The sequence below is a fragment of the Sinohyriopsis cumingii genome, chromosome 6 (genome assembly GCF_028554795.1).
Source record: "Sinohyriopsis cumingii isolate HCF-2022 chromosome 6, ASM2855479v2, whole genome shotgun sequence".
Taxonomy (NCBI): domain Eukaryota; kingdom Metazoa; phylum Mollusca; class Bivalvia; order Unionida; family Unionidae; genus Sinohyriopsis; species Sinohyriopsis cumingii.
This window is the reverse complement of record NC_142966.1, coordinates 1,457,520-1,480,401: the sequence shown is the minus strand read 5'-3', so window position 1 is coordinate 1,480,401 and position 22,882 is coordinate 1,457,520. Positions and strand designations below refer to the sequence as shown.

The following is a 22,882-nucleotide window of genomic DNA, read 5'->3' as shown; positions in this document are numbered from 1 at the left end:
CAAGTGGTCTAAAGCACTTTCTGTTATGGATCACTGCCATCTCACCTCTGTCTGCGTGGATTTGAGTTTCAGATTCGACTAATGTGGGTATGTGAGAAAGCTTGCCAGTAGCTTCTTGTGGGTCAGCGGTTCTTTCCTGGGTTTTCCTGGGTTCTTCCTCCACCATTAATACTGACTGCCATGTATAGCCTATCGTGTGCTTGAAAAATGGCGTTAAATCCTACAACAAAAACAAAAACTTGCTATGTTTATGTGCATTGATTACAGGCAATGATTACTTGCAGTGATTACATGCAATGACATTTTGCAGTGATTACTTGTAGTGATTACTTGCTATGTTTATGTGCAGTGATTACAGGCAATGATTACTTGCAGTGATTCCTTGCAATGTTTACTTGCAATGAAATCTTTCAGCGATTACTTGTGATGAAATTTTCACATGATTACTTGCAATAATTACTTGCAGTGATTACTTGCAATGAAATCACAGCCTAAATATTTTACTGACAAAGTAATAGAAAATCAAATATTTTACTGACAGAGTAAAAGAAAATCAAATTTTACATTGGTGAAAAACAAACTAACTGTTTATCTTTTTGAATCAAAATAATGATAGTATATATCCACATTCACATGCAAAATATTATGACACAGAAAAAAGTTTTTGCTGGTACACCTGTGATGTATTAAAACCTCTTTGAGTAATGTTTTAATAAACTTTTGCTTATCTTGAAAAGAAAGGTAATTATACAGAAAGGTAGTTATACAGAAAAGTTAACAAGTTCATTAGAAAAGTAATTTATAAAGAAAAGTAAACAAATTGAAAACAAAGGTTATTTATATAGATAAGTTAATAAATTGAAAAGTAAGGTAATAATAAGTGAATTGTATAATAATTTATACAGAAAAGTAAACAAGTTCTTTTGAAAGGTAATTTATACAGAGCATTAAAAAAATTGAAAGAAACTAATTTATCCAAAAAGATAACATGTTCATTAGAAAGGTAATATGGTATCTCTGTGTCCATTTGTACATACACATATATCTGTAACAGTTCTTACCTTGTGTCTGTCTGTCCATTTTTACTCTTCTGTATATTTAATTTGCATTGTTTGTTAGTTTGTCAATATTCTTTTCTAATTCATAATATGCAATGGATAATTGTATGTTGGACTTGACCTTGTCCAAAATCAAGTTCATTCCCTACTTGACCTGAATCATTGATTTTTTTATTTTATTTTGTAAACTAATAGAAAACTAAAATTTTCTCCATGAGTATGGGTTAACTATTAGGATTATTATCTTGATCTGAGTCAAGGACATCATGTTTACTGTGTTCTTTTTTATAATTTTAGTAAAAGAATTTCTAATAGTAACTAAGATTTTATCTTGTAAACATCTGGATGCTTCTAGAATGAAATTTTCTTTGGGTAATATGTTTTACAGAAATGCTAATTGTGACTTGAGGTCCAGTAGAGGACTATATAATCTGGAAAAACTATTTATTTGTGCTTTAAGATCTGAGCAGAATCAGTTGTATTATTGTTGTGTCCAGTGTTTCATTGGGCTGGAATTTATTGATTCAAATTATTTAACTCAGGTGATTCTTTGGAAATATAAATAGCTGAAAAATTACATTCTTGGAGGGGCCCCGAGTGGTCTAAAGCGCTCACCATTATGGATCGCTGTCATCTCACCTCTGTCTGTGTGGGTTTGAGTCGCGGGTTCGGCCTATGTGGGTATGTGAGAAAGCTTGCCAGTAGCTTCTCGTGGGTCAGTCATTCATTCTGGGGATTTTACTGGCCGCCATGTATAGCTTGTCTTGTGCTGAAAAATGGTGTTACACCCCACAACAACAACAACAATAACAACAACATTCATGGAAATAGAAACTTGGATTTAAAGTGCAATCTCAAATAAGGATATATTCTTGGATTGTATTATTTTCATATGGACAGAGTTCTTTTGCATACCAGGGCCCAGCAACGTGGAATGAATTGCCCACTGAACTTAGACACAAAGACACAGTGATCACATTCAAGAGGGCTCTCAAAACTCACTTATTTTTGACTGCAAGAACAAACTTAAAGACCTAATAATGTTTCCTACCTGAAATATTCTCAGCATTTTTTTTATATTTTAATGTTTTTCTAATTTCATGGTGTTTGTTTTTGTAATAATATTATTATATGTTTTTTATCTTATAGATGTTGTCTAATGTTGTAAAGTCTTTAGAGCTTCTAGAGATTAGGTGCTATACAAAGTCCTCATTATTATTATTATAATTATTGTGATTCAATAAAAGGCTGTTGGCACATCACCATGACACAGGCCACCTCAAGCATATCAACACTTCCAGCATAGGATTTATTTTGGAATATTACTAAAGTTTATTCACAACTTTAAATATTAGAACTTGTGTTAGAATTCACAGATTATTTGGAATTTTATTCCCAATAATGTTAGCTCCTTTTCTTTAAATTTTCACTTTTGTATTCTATCAAAATAAGTTATTTGTTGAATTTACAAATCGTGTTGGCTCATACTTGTTTTAAAACTATAGGGTCGTAATAATACATACATTCATGTTCGTGATAGTTCCTACCTTTTGAAATTTGGCATCTCTCTGCATGTTCATTTATAAACACTAGTATATATAAGTGAATTTTTTTGTCATTTCATTTTATTGATGAAACCAGTTTGACACAAAGGAGGTCTTTAGTTAATTGTAAATATTTTGAATACTGTACATTGTATTAGGTTGAGACTGAGAATCATATCAGAACCTTTGGCTCAGCATTCTTTCAAGGTCTAGTGGTTTTAGCATCCACCTCGGATGTGGGTGGTCATGGGTTTGATCCCCGGCTGAGTCATACGAAGGACTTACAAAAATAGTACAAACAGCTGCCTTGTTTGGTGCTCAACATTAAGGGGTTAGTGTTAGGACTGGTTGGCCTGGTGTCAGGATAATGTGACATGATGCCTCAGTGCTAGGCAAACTATAAAGTGCCACACTACAGACATTGTAGCAGTATGATTGAAAACTTGTTAAAGCTATCGTTAAAGATCCAAATCACACATACACACACACTTTCAAGAGTAAAGTCTATTTTGATTGTAATAAATAGTATATAAAATTATACATTTTTTGCATTTTATATATCATTGTTGCCTTCTGTTTGTAGAATCATTAGAATGGGATAGTATGAGAATACTATATTTCATGTCTATCATGATTGAGTGCTTTGTCAATTCAAGTACTACTTCATGTCTATCATGATTGAGTGCTTTGTCAATTCAAGTACTACTTCATGTCTATCATGATTGAGTGCTTTGTCGATTCAAGTACTACTTCATGTCTATCATGATTGAGTGCTTTGTCAATTCAAGTACTACTTCATGTCTATCATGATCGAGTGCTTTGTCAATTCAGGTACTACTTCATGTCTATCATGATCCATTGCCTGGTCAATTCAAGTACTACTTCATGTCTGTCATGATCCATTGCCTTGTCAATTCTAGTACTACTTCGTGTCTATCATGATCCATTGCTTTGTCAATTCAAGTACTACTTCATGTCTATCATGATTCATTGCTTTGTCAATTCAAGTACTACTTCATGTCTATCATGATTGAGTGCTTTGTCAATTCAAGTACTACTTCATGTCTATCATGATTGAGTGCTTTGTCAATTCAAGTACTACTTCATGTCTATCATGATTGAGTGCTTTGTCAATTCAAGTACTACTTCATGTCTATCATGATCCATTGCTTTGTCAATTCAAGTACTACTTCATGTCTATCATGATCCATTGCCTGGTCAATTCAAGTACTACTTCATGTTTATCATGATCCATTGCTTTGTCAATTCAAGTACTACTTCATGTCTATCATGATTGAGTGCTTTGTCAATTCAAGTACTATTTCATGACTATCATGATCCATTGCCTTGTCAATTCAAGTACTACTTTATGCCTATCATGATCAGTTGCCCTGTCATGGCAAGTACTGCTTCATAAAGGGAAGTTCATGAAAATAACCATGATACTGAGTTACTGAAATCTATAGCCTATACAGCCAGTCGCAACTCCATAAATAAACACATGAACACAGTAAAGAATGACAATATTCATTGTCCATGAGAGTTACCCATGTTCAGGCAACCCTGTTGTATTTGATATCAAACAAAGTCAAAACACACCTATCATAGCTTGGTTTCTTCCTCTACAACCAACATTGCAAATTAATAAAATTACTAAATTTACTTGTTTTATGTATATATTGCAATAAATAAAATTACTAAAATCACTTGTTGTTATAGGTATATATTTGAATGAATAAATATACCAAGATCACTTGTCTTTATATACATATACTGGAATGAACAAAAATTCAGAAATAATATTTTTCTATACATATGAAGAAATTAATAAATTACCCAAATCACTGCTTCCATGTGCATAGGTTCAGATTCAGGTAGCTGAGTAAGCATAGAATAATGCAGGAAAAATGTGTACAATGATCGAGGAGAATTGCTGTAATTTTTTTGTCTGACCAGTATGTTAAATGCCCGAAGGAAGTCACTGTCTGACCAAAGTCATTATAGATGTCCTTTTACTCTTTTTATGTGAATCCAAATATGTTTTGTTTTTGTTTTATTCATAGACCAGTTTTCATATGGTATAAATGTTTTTGTTATGTAATTTATAATATTATCTTTCTTTTTAACAGAAATTACTAGAATAAATTCAAGGAAGGCACCGCAGGACAAATTATCCTGTATTCTACAGTGCAGCAAATATATTGTTGAAATGGTGCAGCTATCAAAGTCACGACTGCCCAACGCAGATGATATGGCATCTTCAATGGTCTACATTTTAATGAAGGCAAATCCTCCATACCTCAAGTCCAATGTCCAGTACCTCTTTCGTTTTGCCAACCCTGCGAGACTTGGGACAGGGGAAATAGCTTATTGCTTCACCAATATGGTGAGGAAAATTTTTCTTCTGTTTTACTTTTCTTTTTTTATGCCCCACCATTAATATGGCAGGGACATATAGCATTAGGCTCCATCTTGTAATTCCACTCATCATTCCACAGAATATTTTGAAAGTGAGCAGATAGTGGTAACATGGGGTAAGCATGCACACATTATTCACATTTTAAATGTAAATATATATGACCCCCCCCCTTTAATGTATGCACATATTATTTCCCCCTTTTAAATGTATGTACATATGATCCTCCCATTTTAAATGTATGTACATATGACCCCCCTTTTTAAATGTATGCACATATGACCCCCCTTTTTAAATGTATGCACATATGACCCCCCTTTTTAAATGTATGCACATATGACCCCCCATTTTAATTGTATGCACATACGATTCCTTCCTTTTTAATTGTAGGCACATATTCCCCCTATTAATCTATATACATATTATTGCCCCTTTAAAATATGTGTGTGTATCTATCTATCTTTCTGTCTGTCTCTCTGTCTAGTTCCACAGCTTTTAAGCAAACATTTATGTAATGTCCTATCCCTGTACTCCTATTTTTCCAGAGTTATGCCCCTTTTTGGTGTTAAATGAATATGTATTTGATGACTTGCCATGACTAATATTATTGATGTAAACTAAATATTCACATAAGGTTTTCTCATCACACTCTGTAGCCTTTTTTTCCACAGTATATGTTCTTTTTTATATATAGCAAAACTGGTATTTAAGTATAGTGTGTGTATAATTTTAAAATTTGAATGATATTTACGTAGTCTGGTAGTGTTACATCTAGTTCTTCAAACAGACTGGAAATTGACTTTTTGATGGAACTTCAGTTGGAATAATGACTGCATTTAAAAATGTAATACAAATCAAATAGAAGTAATTAAGGATTTTTTTCATAACTTAAACCAGAACTATATAGTGAATGAAAATCTGACTTCAGTCCAGTCAGCTTAAACTAAAACTCATAAAATGGATCCTTTACAATTATATCTGCAGCAAATCTAAATTATGGCCAAATCTTAAAAAACCCTGCCATTTTATATGTTTAGAAAAAAATGAAAAGTTAAATAATCTTTTAGATCTCCAAGACGTTCTCATTTACAAAAAATGAATGTCATGCATTGTTGATATTCATTAGGGTTAATTGAATGTCATGCATTGTTTATATTCATTAGGGTTAACTGAATGTCATGCATTGCCAACATTCAGTAGAGTTCAATGAATGTCATGCATTCTTGATATTCATTAGGGTTAATTGAATGTCATCCATTGTTGATATTCATTAGGGTTAATTGAATGTCGTGCATTGTTTATATTCATTAGAGTGCAATGAATGTCATGCATTGTTGATATTCAGTAGGGTTAATTGAATGTCATGCATTGTTGATATTATTAGGGTTAGATAATTATGAAATCTCAAAATAGTTAATCCTAGAATAGATTGTGTAGTCGAGGCTGACCAGCATAGATTTGCTTTATCCCCCCCCCCCCAGCCTAACATGTAATATGGGTGGTGATGGAATGATATACAGTCTATATGTCTGTTCATAAACATTTTCAGGAGCACAGTTCTAAAACTGTTCCAGGTGCTTCAGTCAAACTTGGTACACAAGGCAGTGCTAGTGCCCTTGCGGTCCCATTTCATATTTAGAAATTTTTTAATCAATATTTTTATTTTACCACGACAACAGTGTACAGCATAAATAGTCTAAAAATTGACAGTACAAGACCATAGGGTATTAGCATGAATAGTCTAAAATTGACAATACAGCAGAAATAGTCTAAAATTGACAGTACAAGATCATAAGGTATTAGCATGAATAGTCAAAAAATGACAGTACAGAACCATTGGGTATTAGCATGAACAGTCTACAATGGACAGCACAAGACTATATGATATTAGCATAGTCTAAAATTGACAGTACAAAACCATAGGATATTAGCATGAATAGTCTAAAATTGACAGTACAAGACCATTGGGTATTAGCATGAATAGTCTAAAACTGACAGTACAGCATAAATAGTCTAAAACTGAAACTACAAGACTATATGTTATTAGCATAAAGAGTCTAAAATTGACAGTACAAGACCATTGGGTATTAGCATGAATAGTCTAAAATTGACAGTACAGCATAGCTAGTCTAAAATTTACAGTACAAGAATATAGGGTATTAGCATAATAATCTAAACTTAACAGTACAGAACCATAGAGTATTAGCATAAATAGTCTAAAATTGACAGTACAATACCATTGGGTATTAGCGTGAATAGTCTAAAATTGATGGTACAAGACCATGGGTTATTAACATAATTAGTTTAAAACTGATGGTACTTACATTAATACATTATTCACTAATGTTAATACCTATGGCCATGTACTGATGATTTTAAATTACTTTAAAATCCTATGATCTTGTACTGTCAGTTTCAAACTACTTATGATAATAGGGGCCCCGAGTGGCCGAGTGGTCTAAAGCGCTCTCCGTTACAGATCACTGCCATCTCACCTCTGTCTGCGTGGGTTCGAGTCTCGGATTCAGCCTATGTGGGTATGTGAGAAAGCTTGCCAGTAGCTTCTCGTGGGTCGGTGGTTCTTTCCGGGGTTTTCCCGGGTTCTTCCTCCACCATTAATACTGGCCGCCATGTATAGCCTATCGTGTGCTGAAAAATGGCGTTAAACCCTAAAACAACAACAACAACAACAACTTATGATAATACCCTATGGTCTTACACTGTTATGTTTAGACTACTTATGTTAACACCTATGGTCTTACACTGTCAAGTTTGGACTACTTATGTTAATACCTATGGTCTTACACTGTCAAGTTTGGACTACTTATGTTAATACCTATGGTCTTACACTGTCAAGTTTGGACTACTTATGTTAATACCTATGGTCTTACACTGTCAAGCTTGGACTACTTACATTAATACCCCATGGTCTTACACTGTCAAGTTTGCTCTACTTATGGTGTCATATTCAATAAATATTCTGAATCAAAATAAAAGGGTATCATTGAACTTATTGAACACAGAGCGCATGTGTGGATGCCTATTTTCCAATTTCTGGTAAAACGCATGGTTATATTATATCACTGTCATCTTTACCATGTGATGTCACTAAAAACAATCCAGTGTCGGTTAGGAAATTTGGTCATGGTTTTCTTTCAAATATGGTTGACCAGTTCATGCTACCATCTGGCAGATGTTATCAAGATCTACAACGGCATGACCAAATATGCAGCAAAGCATTCAAATATGCTAATAACATCAATTACATTGTCAATAATTCATTCACAGTTATGTCTGTTGTGACACATCGCACAACAAATAAAACAACTAGAGACCAAATCCAAAGAGTCTTCTCAGAGATGTTCAGCAATCCTGTATCAAATGGTGGTATCAGGAACACCTAGCACAATGTTGATGATGTTGTTAAAGTTTGACATGATCACTTGCCACCCCACCAGTTTACTCTGGTGTGGTGAATGCCAACCAAGTTTTGAGCAATTTGGACAACTCACACACTTAGTCACATAATGGACATGTACACTATATTAACACAACTGGATTTGCCAACGTCAACAGTTTCGAGTTCCATCCAAATGTCCATCTGGTTGTCCTTGAGTAGTTTGTATGTCACTGGTCTTCAGTATGCCATATCCCGATGAGGTATCAAAAATGCACATGAATCGGCCCAGTCAGTAAGCCATATCCCGATGAGGCATCAAAAGTGCACATGAATCGGTCCAGACAGTATGCCATATCCCGATGAGGCATCAAAAGTGCACATGAATCAGCCCAGATTGTTTTACTGCAACTTATGCTCCAGAATTTTTTTTTTTTACTAACCAGTCTTACTGTGTTAAAAGCAGTCATCATTTACAAGCCATACAAATGGGTTTGGCTTCCTGAAGCATCCATGGGTGCAGTACATGGCGAGATATCGCATGCCAAAGGCACAGAACAAAAGATTACTAGCAGATTTATCACAGATTCTTCAAACAATTGTATGTGCCAGTGTCATAGATTAGTCATTGATTCATTAGAATTAGAATTTCTGGTTCAAGATTGCATGCATAGCAGTATTTTCATTTCAGAACAAACTACTAACATGCCAAGGACCATTGAACACCTTGAATATATCATCAATTACCATGATGGTGAATAACCACAGTACAAACAACTGAGATCCTCCATTCTCGCAAACATGAGCATCAATTTGTACCCCTGATCAGATTGCCATCAGAGTTGCCACTGATTAATTTCACAATAATCTAAACCATCTCCAGCATAATGTCATTCCTGGTATTGTCTGATTAATTCATGCTACATGGACGAGAATAAACAATATACATGCAGAGAAAGATTGATATGATACAAAACACTGGAGAATAATGAAGAAAAAAAACCCATCATCATTGATCCAATCATGCATTATAAACTTGTTTATCTGAATGGTAGCAGTGGTTCTGGCAAAACCACACAGGCAATCAAATTGTTTCACAACCAGGATGTGATTGCGTTAGGGCACACCTATGGGCATGCACATAAATTGAGACAAAGACACATGCAATTTCAGGCTTGTGTTTATTTCTATTCTGTGGTGACACATGGGATGCGGCATGCATAGGTCAGAAGTATATTCAATGGATTACATTCCTGAATATGATCTGCATGCTTCCCAAAAGTTGCTAAAATTACTTCTCACATGGTTGTTGCAAAGCACACTTGATTGCATGTGGGGATCAAGGTCAACCTCCATCAATTGCCAGTGATACTCACTACAACTGATTGATTATTATGAAGTCAACAAAGATTATCATGCCAAAGATGAACAGTTAAAACAAATAAAACTCAGAATGTGCTTGAAATGAGATAAAAATCAGAGCAGAGTGGAATGAAAGTATTTCACAGACCCCCAACAATGATTTCCTGCATACATGGACACAATACAACACCATCTTCATTTCATGAAATGGGTGCAACAATCTTGAGCATAAAATAAAGCTTCCAACGACTCCTGTCCTGTTGTTGGAACATCAGCAGGATACTCATCGTCAAAACTGATGTAAATTCCTGGCAGTGACTAAATTCAGACACTCGTATTAAATGATGATATCATACACCTGCCAACGAGTGTGGTTGATACTGCACTGAAACCGACCACAGACCAAAAATTGTCTGGCAGTAAACCATCCAATGATAACTAACAGTAAACTGTTGCCTGGTACCTCAGATGCACAAACACAGACCACAAATCACAAAGACTGACAATATTGCATCCAAACATTATCTATCATCTATTGAATGGCCAAATCCAATGTCTTGCTGTGTCACACTTTGAATACATGTCACAATTGTCCAGGGTGGTCCTAGATGTTGCTTCCTGGGCCAGCACGGATTTGACCTTACCAACAATTACAGTCTCTGGATGTAAAAACAGCAAAACAATTCTTGCCACAAATGCAAATTCAAAATATTATGGGTTATCACTCTTGATTCTAGCCAGCTCACCATGTATCACATTGACAATTAGCTGGGTCCTGTATCACATTGACAATCAGCTGGGTCCTGTATCACATTGACAATCAGCTGGGTCCTGTATCACATTGACAATCAGTTGATTCCTGTATCACATTGACAATCAGCTGGGTCCTGTGTCACATTGACAATCAGCTGATTCCTGTATCACATTGACATTCAGCTGGGTCCATGGATGGTAACATGCTGATGTGCCTTGAGTGTAACCATTGTATATACACTAGCACCTGGGTGGTGCACTGTTGTCTAATATATGGGTGACAATTTTTTGCATATCCTGGGGTATCATCTGCAATTCCATATGGACAAAAGGAGGAGGGGGAGAGACAACCCCGGTCATATTGCGATTTAATATATTGCTGGAACAGGTTGCATATGTAATCCAGTGATATCAATGATTGTCAGGGTGTATTTGTACATTTATTCATGCATTTTGTTGTGCGGCAAATACAGTATATATGCCAGATGGACTTCTGGGTGCTCAAACATTTAACCATCTCGGTGGATTTTTGTGTGTCAGTGAAAAGATCTGCCATATCACCATTCAGGATAACCACCTGCATGCAACCCTTTTATCAACAAGTTCTACCCTCCAATAAACACTGGTTTTAGCATAAATAGTCTGAAAGCAACAGTGCAAGTCTATATGATGCTAGCGTAAATAGTCTGAAATCAACAGTGCAAATCTATGATATTAGCGTAAGTAGTCTGAAATAAACAGTACAAGTCTATATGATATTAGCGTAAATAGTCTGAAATCAACAGTGCAGGTCTATGATATTAGCATATGTAGTCTGAAATCAACAGTGCAAGTCTATATTATATTAGCATAGTATGTCTTAAATCAACCTTGGAAGACAATATGATAATAGCATACATAGTCTGAAATACAGTGCAAGTCTATGCTGTTAGTATATGTAGTCTGAAATAGTACAAGTCTATATAATATTAGCATAAATAGTCTGAAATAAAAAGTGCAAGACTATATGATATTAGCATAAGTAGTCTGAAATAAACAGTGCAAGTCTATGATATTAGCGTAAATAGTCTGAAATCAACAGTGCAAGTCTATATGATATTAGCATAAATAGTCTGAAATAAACAGTGCAGGTCTATGATATTAGCATATGTAGTCTGAAATCAACAGTGCAAGTCTATACAATATTAGCATAAGTAGTCTGAAATCAATGGTGCAAGACTATGATATTAGCATAAGTAGTCTGAAATCAACAGTGCAAGTCTATGATATTAGCATAAATGGTCAGAAATCAACAGTGCAAGTCTATATGATATTAGCATAAGTAGTCTGAAATCAACAGTGCAAGTCTATATGATATTAGCATAAATAGTCTGAAATCAACAGTGCAAGTCTATATGATATTAGCGTAAATAGTCTGAAATCAACAGTGCTGGTCTATGATATTAGCATATGTAGTCTGAAATCAACAGTGCAAGTCTATATGATATTAGCATAGTATGTCTTAAATCAACAGTGGAAGACAATATGATATTAGCATATATAGTCTGAAATACAGTGCAAGTCTATGCTATTAGTATATGTAGTCTGAAATAGTACAAGTCTATATAATATTAGCATAAATAGTCTGAAATAAACAGTGCAAGACTATATGATATTAGCATAAGTAGTCTGAAATCAACAGTGCAAGTCTATATGATATTAGCATAAGTAGTCTTAAATCAATGGTGCAAGTCTATATGATATTAGCATAAGTAGTCTGAAATAAACAGTGCAAGTCTATGATATTAGCATAAGTAGTCTGAAATCAACAGTGCAAGTCTATATATTAGTGTATGTAGTGTGAAATATACAGTGCAAGTCTATATGATATTAGCATAAGTAGTCTGAAATCAACAGTGCAAGTCTATATGATATTAGCATAAGTAGTCTGAAATCAACAGTGCAAGTCTATATGATATTAGCATAAATAGTCTGAAATCAACAGTGCAAGTCTATTATATTAGCGTAAAGAGTCTGAAATTAACAGTGCAAGTCTATATGATATTAGCATGAATAATCTAAAGCTTGAAAGTGCTGGCTTATGATGTCATTTTGGTAAGAGTCTTACACACCATGGGGACTTGGAAGCTTGATAGTGCATTTGTGGTTAAAATGTATGTGATAATTCACATGTGCTAACTTGTCCTACAGGTTTGGATGATTTTTAATAAATCATATTATTGTCATGACATATTTTGTCATCTGATGCATTTTCTTATATGTCTTTCTTGTGTGGAATGTACATGCTATCTATAACATGCACCTCCCTTCATAAATGGGTGGGTGGGGGTATTAGTGTCCTGTTGATACATTTTTGCTTCCTTCTTTTTTTATATATTTTTTAGGTAACACTACTACCTTGAGTTAATACTCAAGGTAGTAGTGTTACCTAAAATATATAAAAATAATATATAAATAATAATAATTTTAAAAATAAACTGCACTACATCTCATTTTATGCAAGTTGTAGAAAAAAATAAGGATAACAATGAGCAATGGAATCTAAAAATAAGGATGGATAACAATGAGCAATGGAGTCTAAAAATAAGGATGGATAACAATGAGCAATGGAATCAAAAAATAAGGATTGATAACAATGAGCAATGGAATCTAAAAATAAGGATGGATAACAATAAGCAGTGGAATCTAAAAATAAGAATGGATAGCAATAAGCAATGGAATCTAAAAATAAGGATGGATAACAATGAGCAGTGGAATCTAAAAATAAGGATGGATAACAATGAGCAATGGAATCTAAAAATAAGGATGGATAACAATGAGCAATGGAATCTAAAAATAAGGATGGATAACAATAAGCAGTGGAATCTTAAAGTAAGGATGGATAACAATGAGCAATGGAATCTAAAAATAATGATGGATAACAATGAGCAATGGAATCTAAAAGTAAGGATGGATAACAATAAGCAGTGGAATCTAAAAGTAAGGATGGATAACAATAAGCAGTGGAATCTAAAAATAAGGATGGATAACAATAAGCAATGGAATCTAAAAATAAGGATGGATAACAATGAGCAGTGGAATCTAAAAATAAGGATGGATAACAATGAGCAATGGAATCTAAAAATAAGGATGGATAACAATGAGCAATGGAGTCTAAAAATAAGGATGGATAACAATAAGCAGTGGAATCTTAAAATAAGGATGGATAACAATAAGCAATGGAATCTGAAAATAAGGATGGATAACAATGAGCAATGGAATCTAAAAATAAGGATGGATAACAATAAGCAGTGGAATCTTAAAGTAAGGATGGATAACAATGAGCAATGGAATCTAAAAATAAGGATGGATAACAATGAGCAATGGAATCTAAAAGTAAGGATGGATAACAATAAGCAGTGGAATCTAAAAGTAAGGATAGATAACAATAAGCAGTGGAATCTAAAAGTAAGGATGGATAACAATAAGCAGTGGAATCTAAAAATAAGGATAACAATAAGCAGTGGAATCTAAAAGTAAGGATGGATAACAATAAGCAGTGGAATCTAAAAGTAAGGATGGATAACAATGAGCAATGGAATCTAAAAATAAGGATGGATAACAATGAGCAATGGAATCTAAAAATAAGTATGGATAACAATGAGCAATGGAATCTAAAAATAAGGATGGATAACAATGAGCAATGGAATCTAAAAATAAGGATGGATAACAATGAGCCATGGAATCTAAAAATAAGGATGGATAACAAAGAGCAATGGAATCTAAAAATAAGGATGGATAACAATGAGCAGTGGAATCAAAAAATAAGGATGGATAACAATAAGCAGTGGAATCTAAAAATAAGGATGGATAACAATGAGCAATCAAATATAAAAATAAAGATGGATAACAACAAGCAGTGGAATCTAAAAGTAAGGATAAATAACAATGGGCAATGGAATTGACAAACTCTTTCATATTCATTTTGAAGCAAATCATTGTATCCAGTAAAAATTTGTTTGACATTATCTGCTGTTCAAGATTTCACTGGATATCCAAGCTGGAATAATTTTATTTTGTTAAAGAATAAAATATTGCCTTGCAGTCCTGTCTGCCATGTTTGTATGACAGCATTTTTACTGTAGACTTTTTGTGTTTTTAACTGTACCTATTTATACTCTTTGATGTTTTTCAGATCTGTGCTGTTACTTTCATAGAAACCATGGCAGTCAAGTCCCTGATCCTTACTCGACAGGAATACATCAAATACGTATCAAAGGAGGTCTTCTTTCCCCGTGCAGCAAATACGTTCATATCTGAGGATTTACGCCTCAAGTATGAGAATTTGAAAACTTTAGCAGAACTCCAACAAAGACATGATAAAGTCATGTCTGAAGCTCTAAGGCTACAACAGGATATGAGAGAATTTAAGGAGAGTTTTAAACAGGAGGTGGGAAACAAATTATCAAGAACCCCTCATAAAGTACAGCCTATGGAAATGGAAGTACAAACTGACTCAGATTCGTATTCAGAGGAGCTGCCTCCCTCTATGATACTTGAGCCTGCTGTTACCCAGACACTGTCAGTAGTACCTGACAATTATGTGCAGAATGATGCAGAATCAGTTGCTGTTACCCAGGCACTGTCAGTAGTACCTGACAATTATGTGCAGACAGATGTAGAATCAGTTGCTGTTACCCAGGCACTGTCAGTAGTACCTGTCAATTATGTGCAGACTGATGTAGAATCAGTTGCTGTTACCCAGGCACTGTCAGTAGTACCTGACAATTATTTGCACAGTGATGTAGAATCAGTTGCTGTTACCCAGGCACTGTCAGTAGTACCTGACAATTATTTGCACAATGATGTAGAATCAGTTGCTGTTACCCAGGCACTGTCAGTAGTACCTGACAATAATGTGCACAATGATGTACAATCAGTTGCTGTTACCCAGACACTGTCAGTAGTACCTGACAATTATATGCAGAGTGATGTAGTATCAGTTGCTGTTACCCAGACACTGTCAGCAGTACCTGACAATTCTATGCAGACTGATGTAGAATCAGCTGCTGTTACCCAGGCACTGTCAGTAGTACCTGACAATTATATGCAGGCTGATGTAGAATCAGTCACTGTTACCCAGACACTGTCAGTAGTACCTGACAATTATGTGCAAAATGATGTAGAATCAGTCACAGTTACCCAGGCACTGTCAGTAGTACCTGACAATTATATGCAGACTTATGTAGAATCAGTCAATGTTACCCAGACACTGTCAGTAGTACCTGACAATTATATGCAGACTGATATAGAATCAGTTGCTGTTACCCAGGCACTGTCAGTAGTACCTGACAATTATATGCAGAGTGATGTAGTATCAGTTGCTGTTACCCAGACACAGTCAGTAGTACCTGACAATTATATACAGAATGATGTAGACTCAGTCGCTGTTACCCAGACACTGTCAGTAGTACCTGACAATTATGTGCAGACTGATGTAAAATCAGTTGCTGTTACCCAGACACTGTCAGTAGTACCTGACAATTATGTGCAGAATGATGTAGAATCAGTCGCTGTCACCCAGGCACAGTCAGTAGTACCTGACAATTATATGCAGACTGATGTAGAATCAGTTGCTGTTACCCAGACACTGTCAGTAGTACCTCACAATTATATGCAGAATCATGCAGAATTAGCTGCTGAATTGGGTGACAATTGACAAATTAACTTGATTATGGTTGTTTTTAACCTGCACTTGTACACAGTGTGGGTTGAAAACAGTATAATCAAAACTTTTTAATCTAATTTCCTGCTAATTAGTAAAATATACCAGCTGTAAGCATGTAGACTGTTAATTAATGTGGTTATATTTCATAATCGATTGACCATTTAAATTTTTGGGAGGTTTGGATGGAGGCCTATGATTTTCTTTTGAACCAGAACACTGGTTAAATTTCTTTTAACTTCAAGATAATTAATTTTCTTTCAATAAATATAATGGATCTAATTACTGTATATACTTGCATATAAGCCGAATAATTTAGGAAAAAATAAAGCCCTGGAAGAAGGGGGAAGGGGTCAGCTTATCCATGGGCCAATGTCTAAACTTGACAGTTATCAAGTCTTTTTGTTGATTACTGTAATGGCTGTAAATCTTGGGACACAAAAAAATAATTTTTTCCATGTCCTAAGACACATGCATGTAAGAAAGATCATTTTCGGTGTCCCGACACTTTTTTAACTGTTATAAAGTAATATGATTGATTTTGTTATTATTTTGCATGTGCATATTTTCTGATTTCTCCAACAAAAATTAAAAGTAAATGCAGACTTCATAATTCATGGGTTGGTTGAGTTTACCTGCGAGAACAGGCTGAACTATAATGTACAGTACTTACACAGTGCAAAGCGTGCATAGTGTCACTTAGCTCCTTATTTATTCCCAAACATATTAGATGCAGATTTTGTTAAATTTTATTGTTTAGACCAAATTGCATTCTTCCAGATAACATTTAAGATAGTCCTTTATAGCTGTTTCATTTACGCTGAATCATGCGCTCATGAGTTATGCATTTTTAATGATACAGGCGATCCAACAAACTGAAGTAATATTTATGAAAATGTATGCACTTTTAATTGTACAAGGCACATAACCAGCATAACTTACATGTTCATGAAGAGTGGTAATAATAATAAAGGCTTAAATTCTCATTATAATCAACTATGATCATCATTAGTCTACTTTAGTTTTGGTTGAACAGCATCATAACTTTCCACACAATGGAACGTTTGAGGTTTTGGCATCTTCTTTGTTGAAAGTAGGCCTGATTTGTCTTTCATTTTCCTACAGCAATACAGGCCAGTTAATTATTAAAAACCCAACACTGGCTTGTGTTAAGAGGGAATTTTGACTGGCAATTATACCAGTACATTGCTGTGTAATTGCTTTTCATTCCATAATATTACCATAGTTTTGTAAAGCGGGATGGGATGCAAGGCATACTTGACAACATTTTCAAAATCCAAGTAGGGAGACTGAATAAAAAATATGGAGATTGGGACCTACAATCAGGAGATTTTTTTTGTGGCATTTTTGAAGCCTTGGTTTCACTGAATATTGACTGATCTTCCAGGTCCAATATACGTGAAAATTTGCAAAAGATGCACTGTTTTTCCCTGTGATGCTCCTTATTTTCCCCCAGGACATGCCCTATTTTCATATTCTGGTCAGCTGTGGCCAAACTGCACAATAGCTAAAGGTTAGTCTTAAATAAACAAGTAACAATGTCAGCCCAACTAATTAACAGTTGATACTGGCCCTCCAACATAATTCAAAGAAACCATGTTCTACATTACTTATATGCAAGTATATACGGTAGCTCTCTCTATCAATCCAAGCAAAAATAAGCAATATTTTGTTCAGGTTATTTTGGATCAGAAATAAATTTCCAAAATTCCCAAGTGCCCCTACCTCTTTTAAAACTTAAATGGCAGGTCTTGAGTTTTATTTTATTCATGCAGGTACCACTTATTTGGTGGGTTTCCACATTTTAATGATATAATTGTAGGTGAGGTCAATAATTTCATTTGCAATATAAAATAATGTACATCTTGTATTATGATTAGTTATTAGCATTAGTCCAGACAAATTATTGTCACTTAGGAATTAATACATATCACTGTTTTAGAAATTAGCATTCTAGTTTTATAGTGTTATAATTATATATAATCTTATATCTTCATTTTCTTTTAATAAGGGATGATTCTCATAAATCCAGACAAGACTGATGTGAATGCCACAGTGTATGGATTGTTGATTACTTTGAATGATGGGTTGGAATAAAAGTCTGGATTAATGGGCTTGCATCTTAGAATCACTCATTTTTCAATAAACTCTACCAAGACCATAGTTTTTGCTATTTTGTTATGCATGTATTATATATCAGGATCCAGACACTGCAGGAGACTGACAGAAATCACCATTTCTATCTATCCACACATTTTGCAATGAGCATAGGTCAGCAACCCTTTCATAGAATGATGTAAATATGCAGATTAATTGCCAATTACATGTTCATGGCTTTTTCTTTCAATTATGAAGGAGCTTTTGCATCAGTATTACATATCTACTGACTATTTAACATACACTGGTGCATGAATTGACTCAAAGACCTAAACATGCCTTTTATAGCTTGTGTATCAAAAACTCCGTTTGGTTTCAAGATGGAATTTGTGGTGGCCATACTGGACATTATGATGGCTTGGTTTGGTTTCAAGATGGAATTTGTGGTGGCCATACTGGACATTATATTGGCTTGGTTTGGTTTCAAGATGGAATTTGTGGTGGCCATACTGGACATTAATTTGGCATGGTTTGGTTTCAAGATGGAATTTGTGGTGACCATACTGAACATGATATTGGCTTGGTTTGGTTTCAAGATGGAATTTGTGGTGGCCATACTGGACATTATGATGGCTTGGTTTGGTTTCAAGATGGAATTTGTGGTGGCCATACTGGACATTATATTGGCTTGGTTTGGTTTCAAGATGGAATTTGTGGTGGCCATACTGGACATTAATTTGGCATGGTTTGGTTTCAAGATGGAATTTGTGGTGACCATACTGAACATTATATTGGCTTGGTTTGGTTTCAAGATGGAATTTGTGGTGGCCATACTGGACATTATGATGGCTTGGTTTGGTTTCAAGATGGAATTTGTGGTGGCCATACTGGACATTATATTGGCTTGGTTTGGTTTCAAGATGGAATTTGTGGTGGCCATACTGGACATTAATTTGGCATGGTTTGGTTTCAAGATGGAATTTGTGGTGACCATACTGAACATTATATTAGCTTGGTTTGGTGGCCATGTTCAACATTATATTGGCCATACTGGTTTGGTGCTTTATGTCCCAGCAACACAAGTAGAATATTTAATGCTGAAGCAGTTGGAGTAAATAACTTTGCTCAAGGACACAGTGGTAGCTGACCCAGGCAGGTCTTATCTTAGAATTCAAACCCACACCAAATGGTCACAAGTCCAGCATGCTAACTACTGAGCCACTGTGGCTCTAATACCATTTTGAACTGAGTCATGGCCCATGAAAATGAACAGATACCTTAACATGGGAAGTTATTTCAAAATGACATGCCACAAGAACTATTATTCTTAGACAGACTGTGATGAACATGGTCTTAAAGACCTATTTTCCAATTTTTTGGATGCCTTGAAAACAACATAGCAGACTTAGTGTTACTAAATACATAAGAGCATAAATCATTTATAATGGGATCCAGGTTAAAGAAATCCTTAATTTGTAATGGATTCCAAGTCATAGAAATGCTTCATTTATAATAGAATCCAGGTCATAGAAATGCTTCATTTGTAATGGGATCCAGGTCATAGAAATGCTTCATTTATAAAGGAATCAAGATCATAGAAATGCTTCATTTATAATGGAATCCAGATCATGGAAACGCTTTATTTGTAATGGGATCCAGGTCATAGAAATGCTTCATTTCAAACTACAAGAGTGACATCCTTTTGACCAGTAGTTCCCAACCTCAGGTTGAAACCCAAATCAGGATCATTGGGGAAGTAGGGTCAGAAAGGGTTATGAGAACAAATTCTTTGTTGCCTTTTCTTTTACACTGACCAAAAATTTGTTCCTTCCATATCCCAACATTTCAAGTACAAAGTAAAAATTGTGATGCAGTTTTCAAAGTGGGAGGGGTGGCAGGTCCTATAGGTGGCCAGTTTAGGGTCACATCATAAAGAGGCTGGAAACTTATGCCTTAGTCCATGGGTTAACTCTCACCTGTAATAAAGTTATGACCCTGCTTGGTCAGCTTTTAAAGTTGTTGGTAGAATCCATTCTCAGCTCGACTACTATTCCCTTGATAACTGCATCTGATTACCTAGGTACAGTCTGTTGTTCATTTGTCTACAATGACCTCAGGGCTCTCAAAAGAATTTCAAGTTAGGTGTTATCATTGGGTAATGTTTTAAAAAGAAACGAATTTAAAAAAAAAGTAAAATAGGTTTCTTTGAAAATAATTACCCAATGACAAGACACATACACCCTCCTAGCCACCATCCATATCGTGAGCATGCCTTTGTCTTTAGATTTAAGTGTTGTGTTAGAATCATGTTAAAATGTATTTTCTTTAACTTAAGTGTAAGTGTTTGCCTTTAACTATAAGAGTTTAATTTTTCACTAAGTGCTAATTAGCAACAAAATTCATTTTTTTAAAATGGACATAACAATGTAGACTTTAATAACTTATTTCTTCCATCAAAATGTATTTGTAAATGGGGATTATAGACTGCAAGAATGTATGCTTGACAGTGAAAGTCAGTGTATGTAATTACATACAAACTATAAGTCCATTTTAGTTGATATTTCAATCTCTGCCTTTTTTTCTTATTGAAAAATTTAGACATCCCAATTATACATACTAAATTGAGAAGGCTGCATATCTTGAGCTGAGACTCATCAGCTCCATTCGCAATTATCTTTCGGTTGATGCCACTAGTACCTTCAAAACTGGACTATTGTAACTCAATTCTGTGTGGTTTGTGTCAATATCTACTTCAGAAACTTAAAAACGTTCAAATCACAGCTGCTAGGATCATCCTTAGAGTACTATGATCAGAGCACGCCTTCCCCTGCTCCGTACCCTACACTGGCTATCCATTCGATCCAGAATCAAACACAAAATTTGTTCTCTGTGCTGCGTATCACTGACAGGCTCCAAATCCAACAGCCCTTTCCGACCTCACCACTGTGTACACACCAGCAAGATACTTGCGCTCTTCTTCTGACAATCGTATACTCATTATTCCCACTATGAAAATGAAGTCATATGGACATCGTTCTTTTACATACCAAGGCCCAGCAACGTGGAATGAATTGCCCACTGAACTTGGACACAAAGACACAGTGATCCCATTCAATAGTGCTCTTAAAACTCACTTATTTCGACTGCAAGAACAAACTTAAATACCTAATAATGTTTCTTTACCTTAAATATTTTCAGCATGTTTTCTGTTTTCTAATTTAATGGTTGTTTTTTGTGTGTAATCATATCAATATATATGGTCTTGTTTAATGTTTTAAAGCACTTAGAGCTTCTAAAGATTTGGCACTATCCAAAGTCCTCATTATTATTATCATTATTATTATTATTAATTAAGCAAAATATATATAAGCTTGCTTCTCTCTCTCTCTCTCTCTCAATCTCTCTCTCTCTCTCACACACACACAATATTAACTGCTATTTTTCTTCTCCTGAATAAACTGATCTCCGTCTAAATTCTAACTCTGTAAAACAAATTTCTCATGTGAAGCTTTTTTCACAATGCATCAACATGTTTATTTTATTTTAGGTTGTCTTTGAGTACAATTGTTATAAAAGCAAAACTGGACCATTTAAAGTTTAAGAATGCATTGTAGATATTGCATCAACAAACGTCCATCAAGTGTCTTGAAGATTAGCTGACAACTGCTGTTTTTCACTCTTTAAAAATTAACTGGGCAAGATAATACAAACTATCTATATTTCTGTAAAAAAGTGATTATCATCAAGTGTATTGTTGATAAGTTGTGGGGCCATCATCGGGTGTATTGTTGACTAGCTGAGGCCATCATCAGGAGTATTGTTGACAACCCATGGGGCCATCATCAAGTGTATTGTTGACTAGCCGTGGGGCCATCATCAGGAGTATTGTTGACAACCCATGGGGCCATCATCAAGTGTATTGTTGACAACCCATGGGGCCATCATCAGGTGTATTGTTGACAACACATGGGGCCATCATCAGGTGTATTGTTGACTAGATGAGGCCATCATCAGGTGTATTGTTGACAACCCATGGGGCCATCATCAAGTGTATTGTTGACAACCCATGGGGCCATCATCAGGTGTATTGTTGACAACCCATGGGGCCATCATCAGGTGTATTGTTGACTAGATGAGGCCATCATCAGGTGTATTGTTGACAACCCATGGGGCCATCATCAGGTGTATTGTTGACAACCCATGGGGCCATCATCAAGTGTATTGTTGACAACCCATGGGGCCATCATCAGGTGTATTGTTGACTAGATGAGGCCATCATCAGGTGTATTGTTGACAACCCATGGGGCCATCATCAGGTGTATTGTTGACAACCCATGGGGCCATCATCAAGTGCATTGTTGACTAGCCGTGGGGCCATCATCAGGAGTATTGTTGACAACCCATGGGGCCATCATCAAGTGTATTGTTGACAACCCATGGGGCCATCATCAGGTGTATTGTTGACTAGATGAGGCCATCATCAGGTGTATTGTTGACAACCCATGGGGCCATCATCAGGAGTATTGTTGA

General features: G+C 35.2%; 1 protein-coding gene across 1 annotated transcript in view; it reads left to right on the top strand.

Annotated features, from left to right (window-relative positions):
• Positions 1 to 16,228, top strand: part of LOC149796265 (uncharacterized) — a 49,703-nt gene extending 33,475 nt beyond the window's left edge. Inside the window, exons 4-5 of the mRNA XM_089960187.1 lie at positions 4,732 to 4,988; positions 14,705 to 16,228. Of these exons, the coding sequence (XP_089816313.1) occupies positions 4,732 to 4,988; positions 14,705 to 16,228 (1,781 nt within the window). The remainder of the gene's footprint in view (positions 1 to 4,731; positions 4,989 to 14,704) is intronic.
• Positions 16,229 to 22,882: the final 6,654 nt, after the last annotated feature.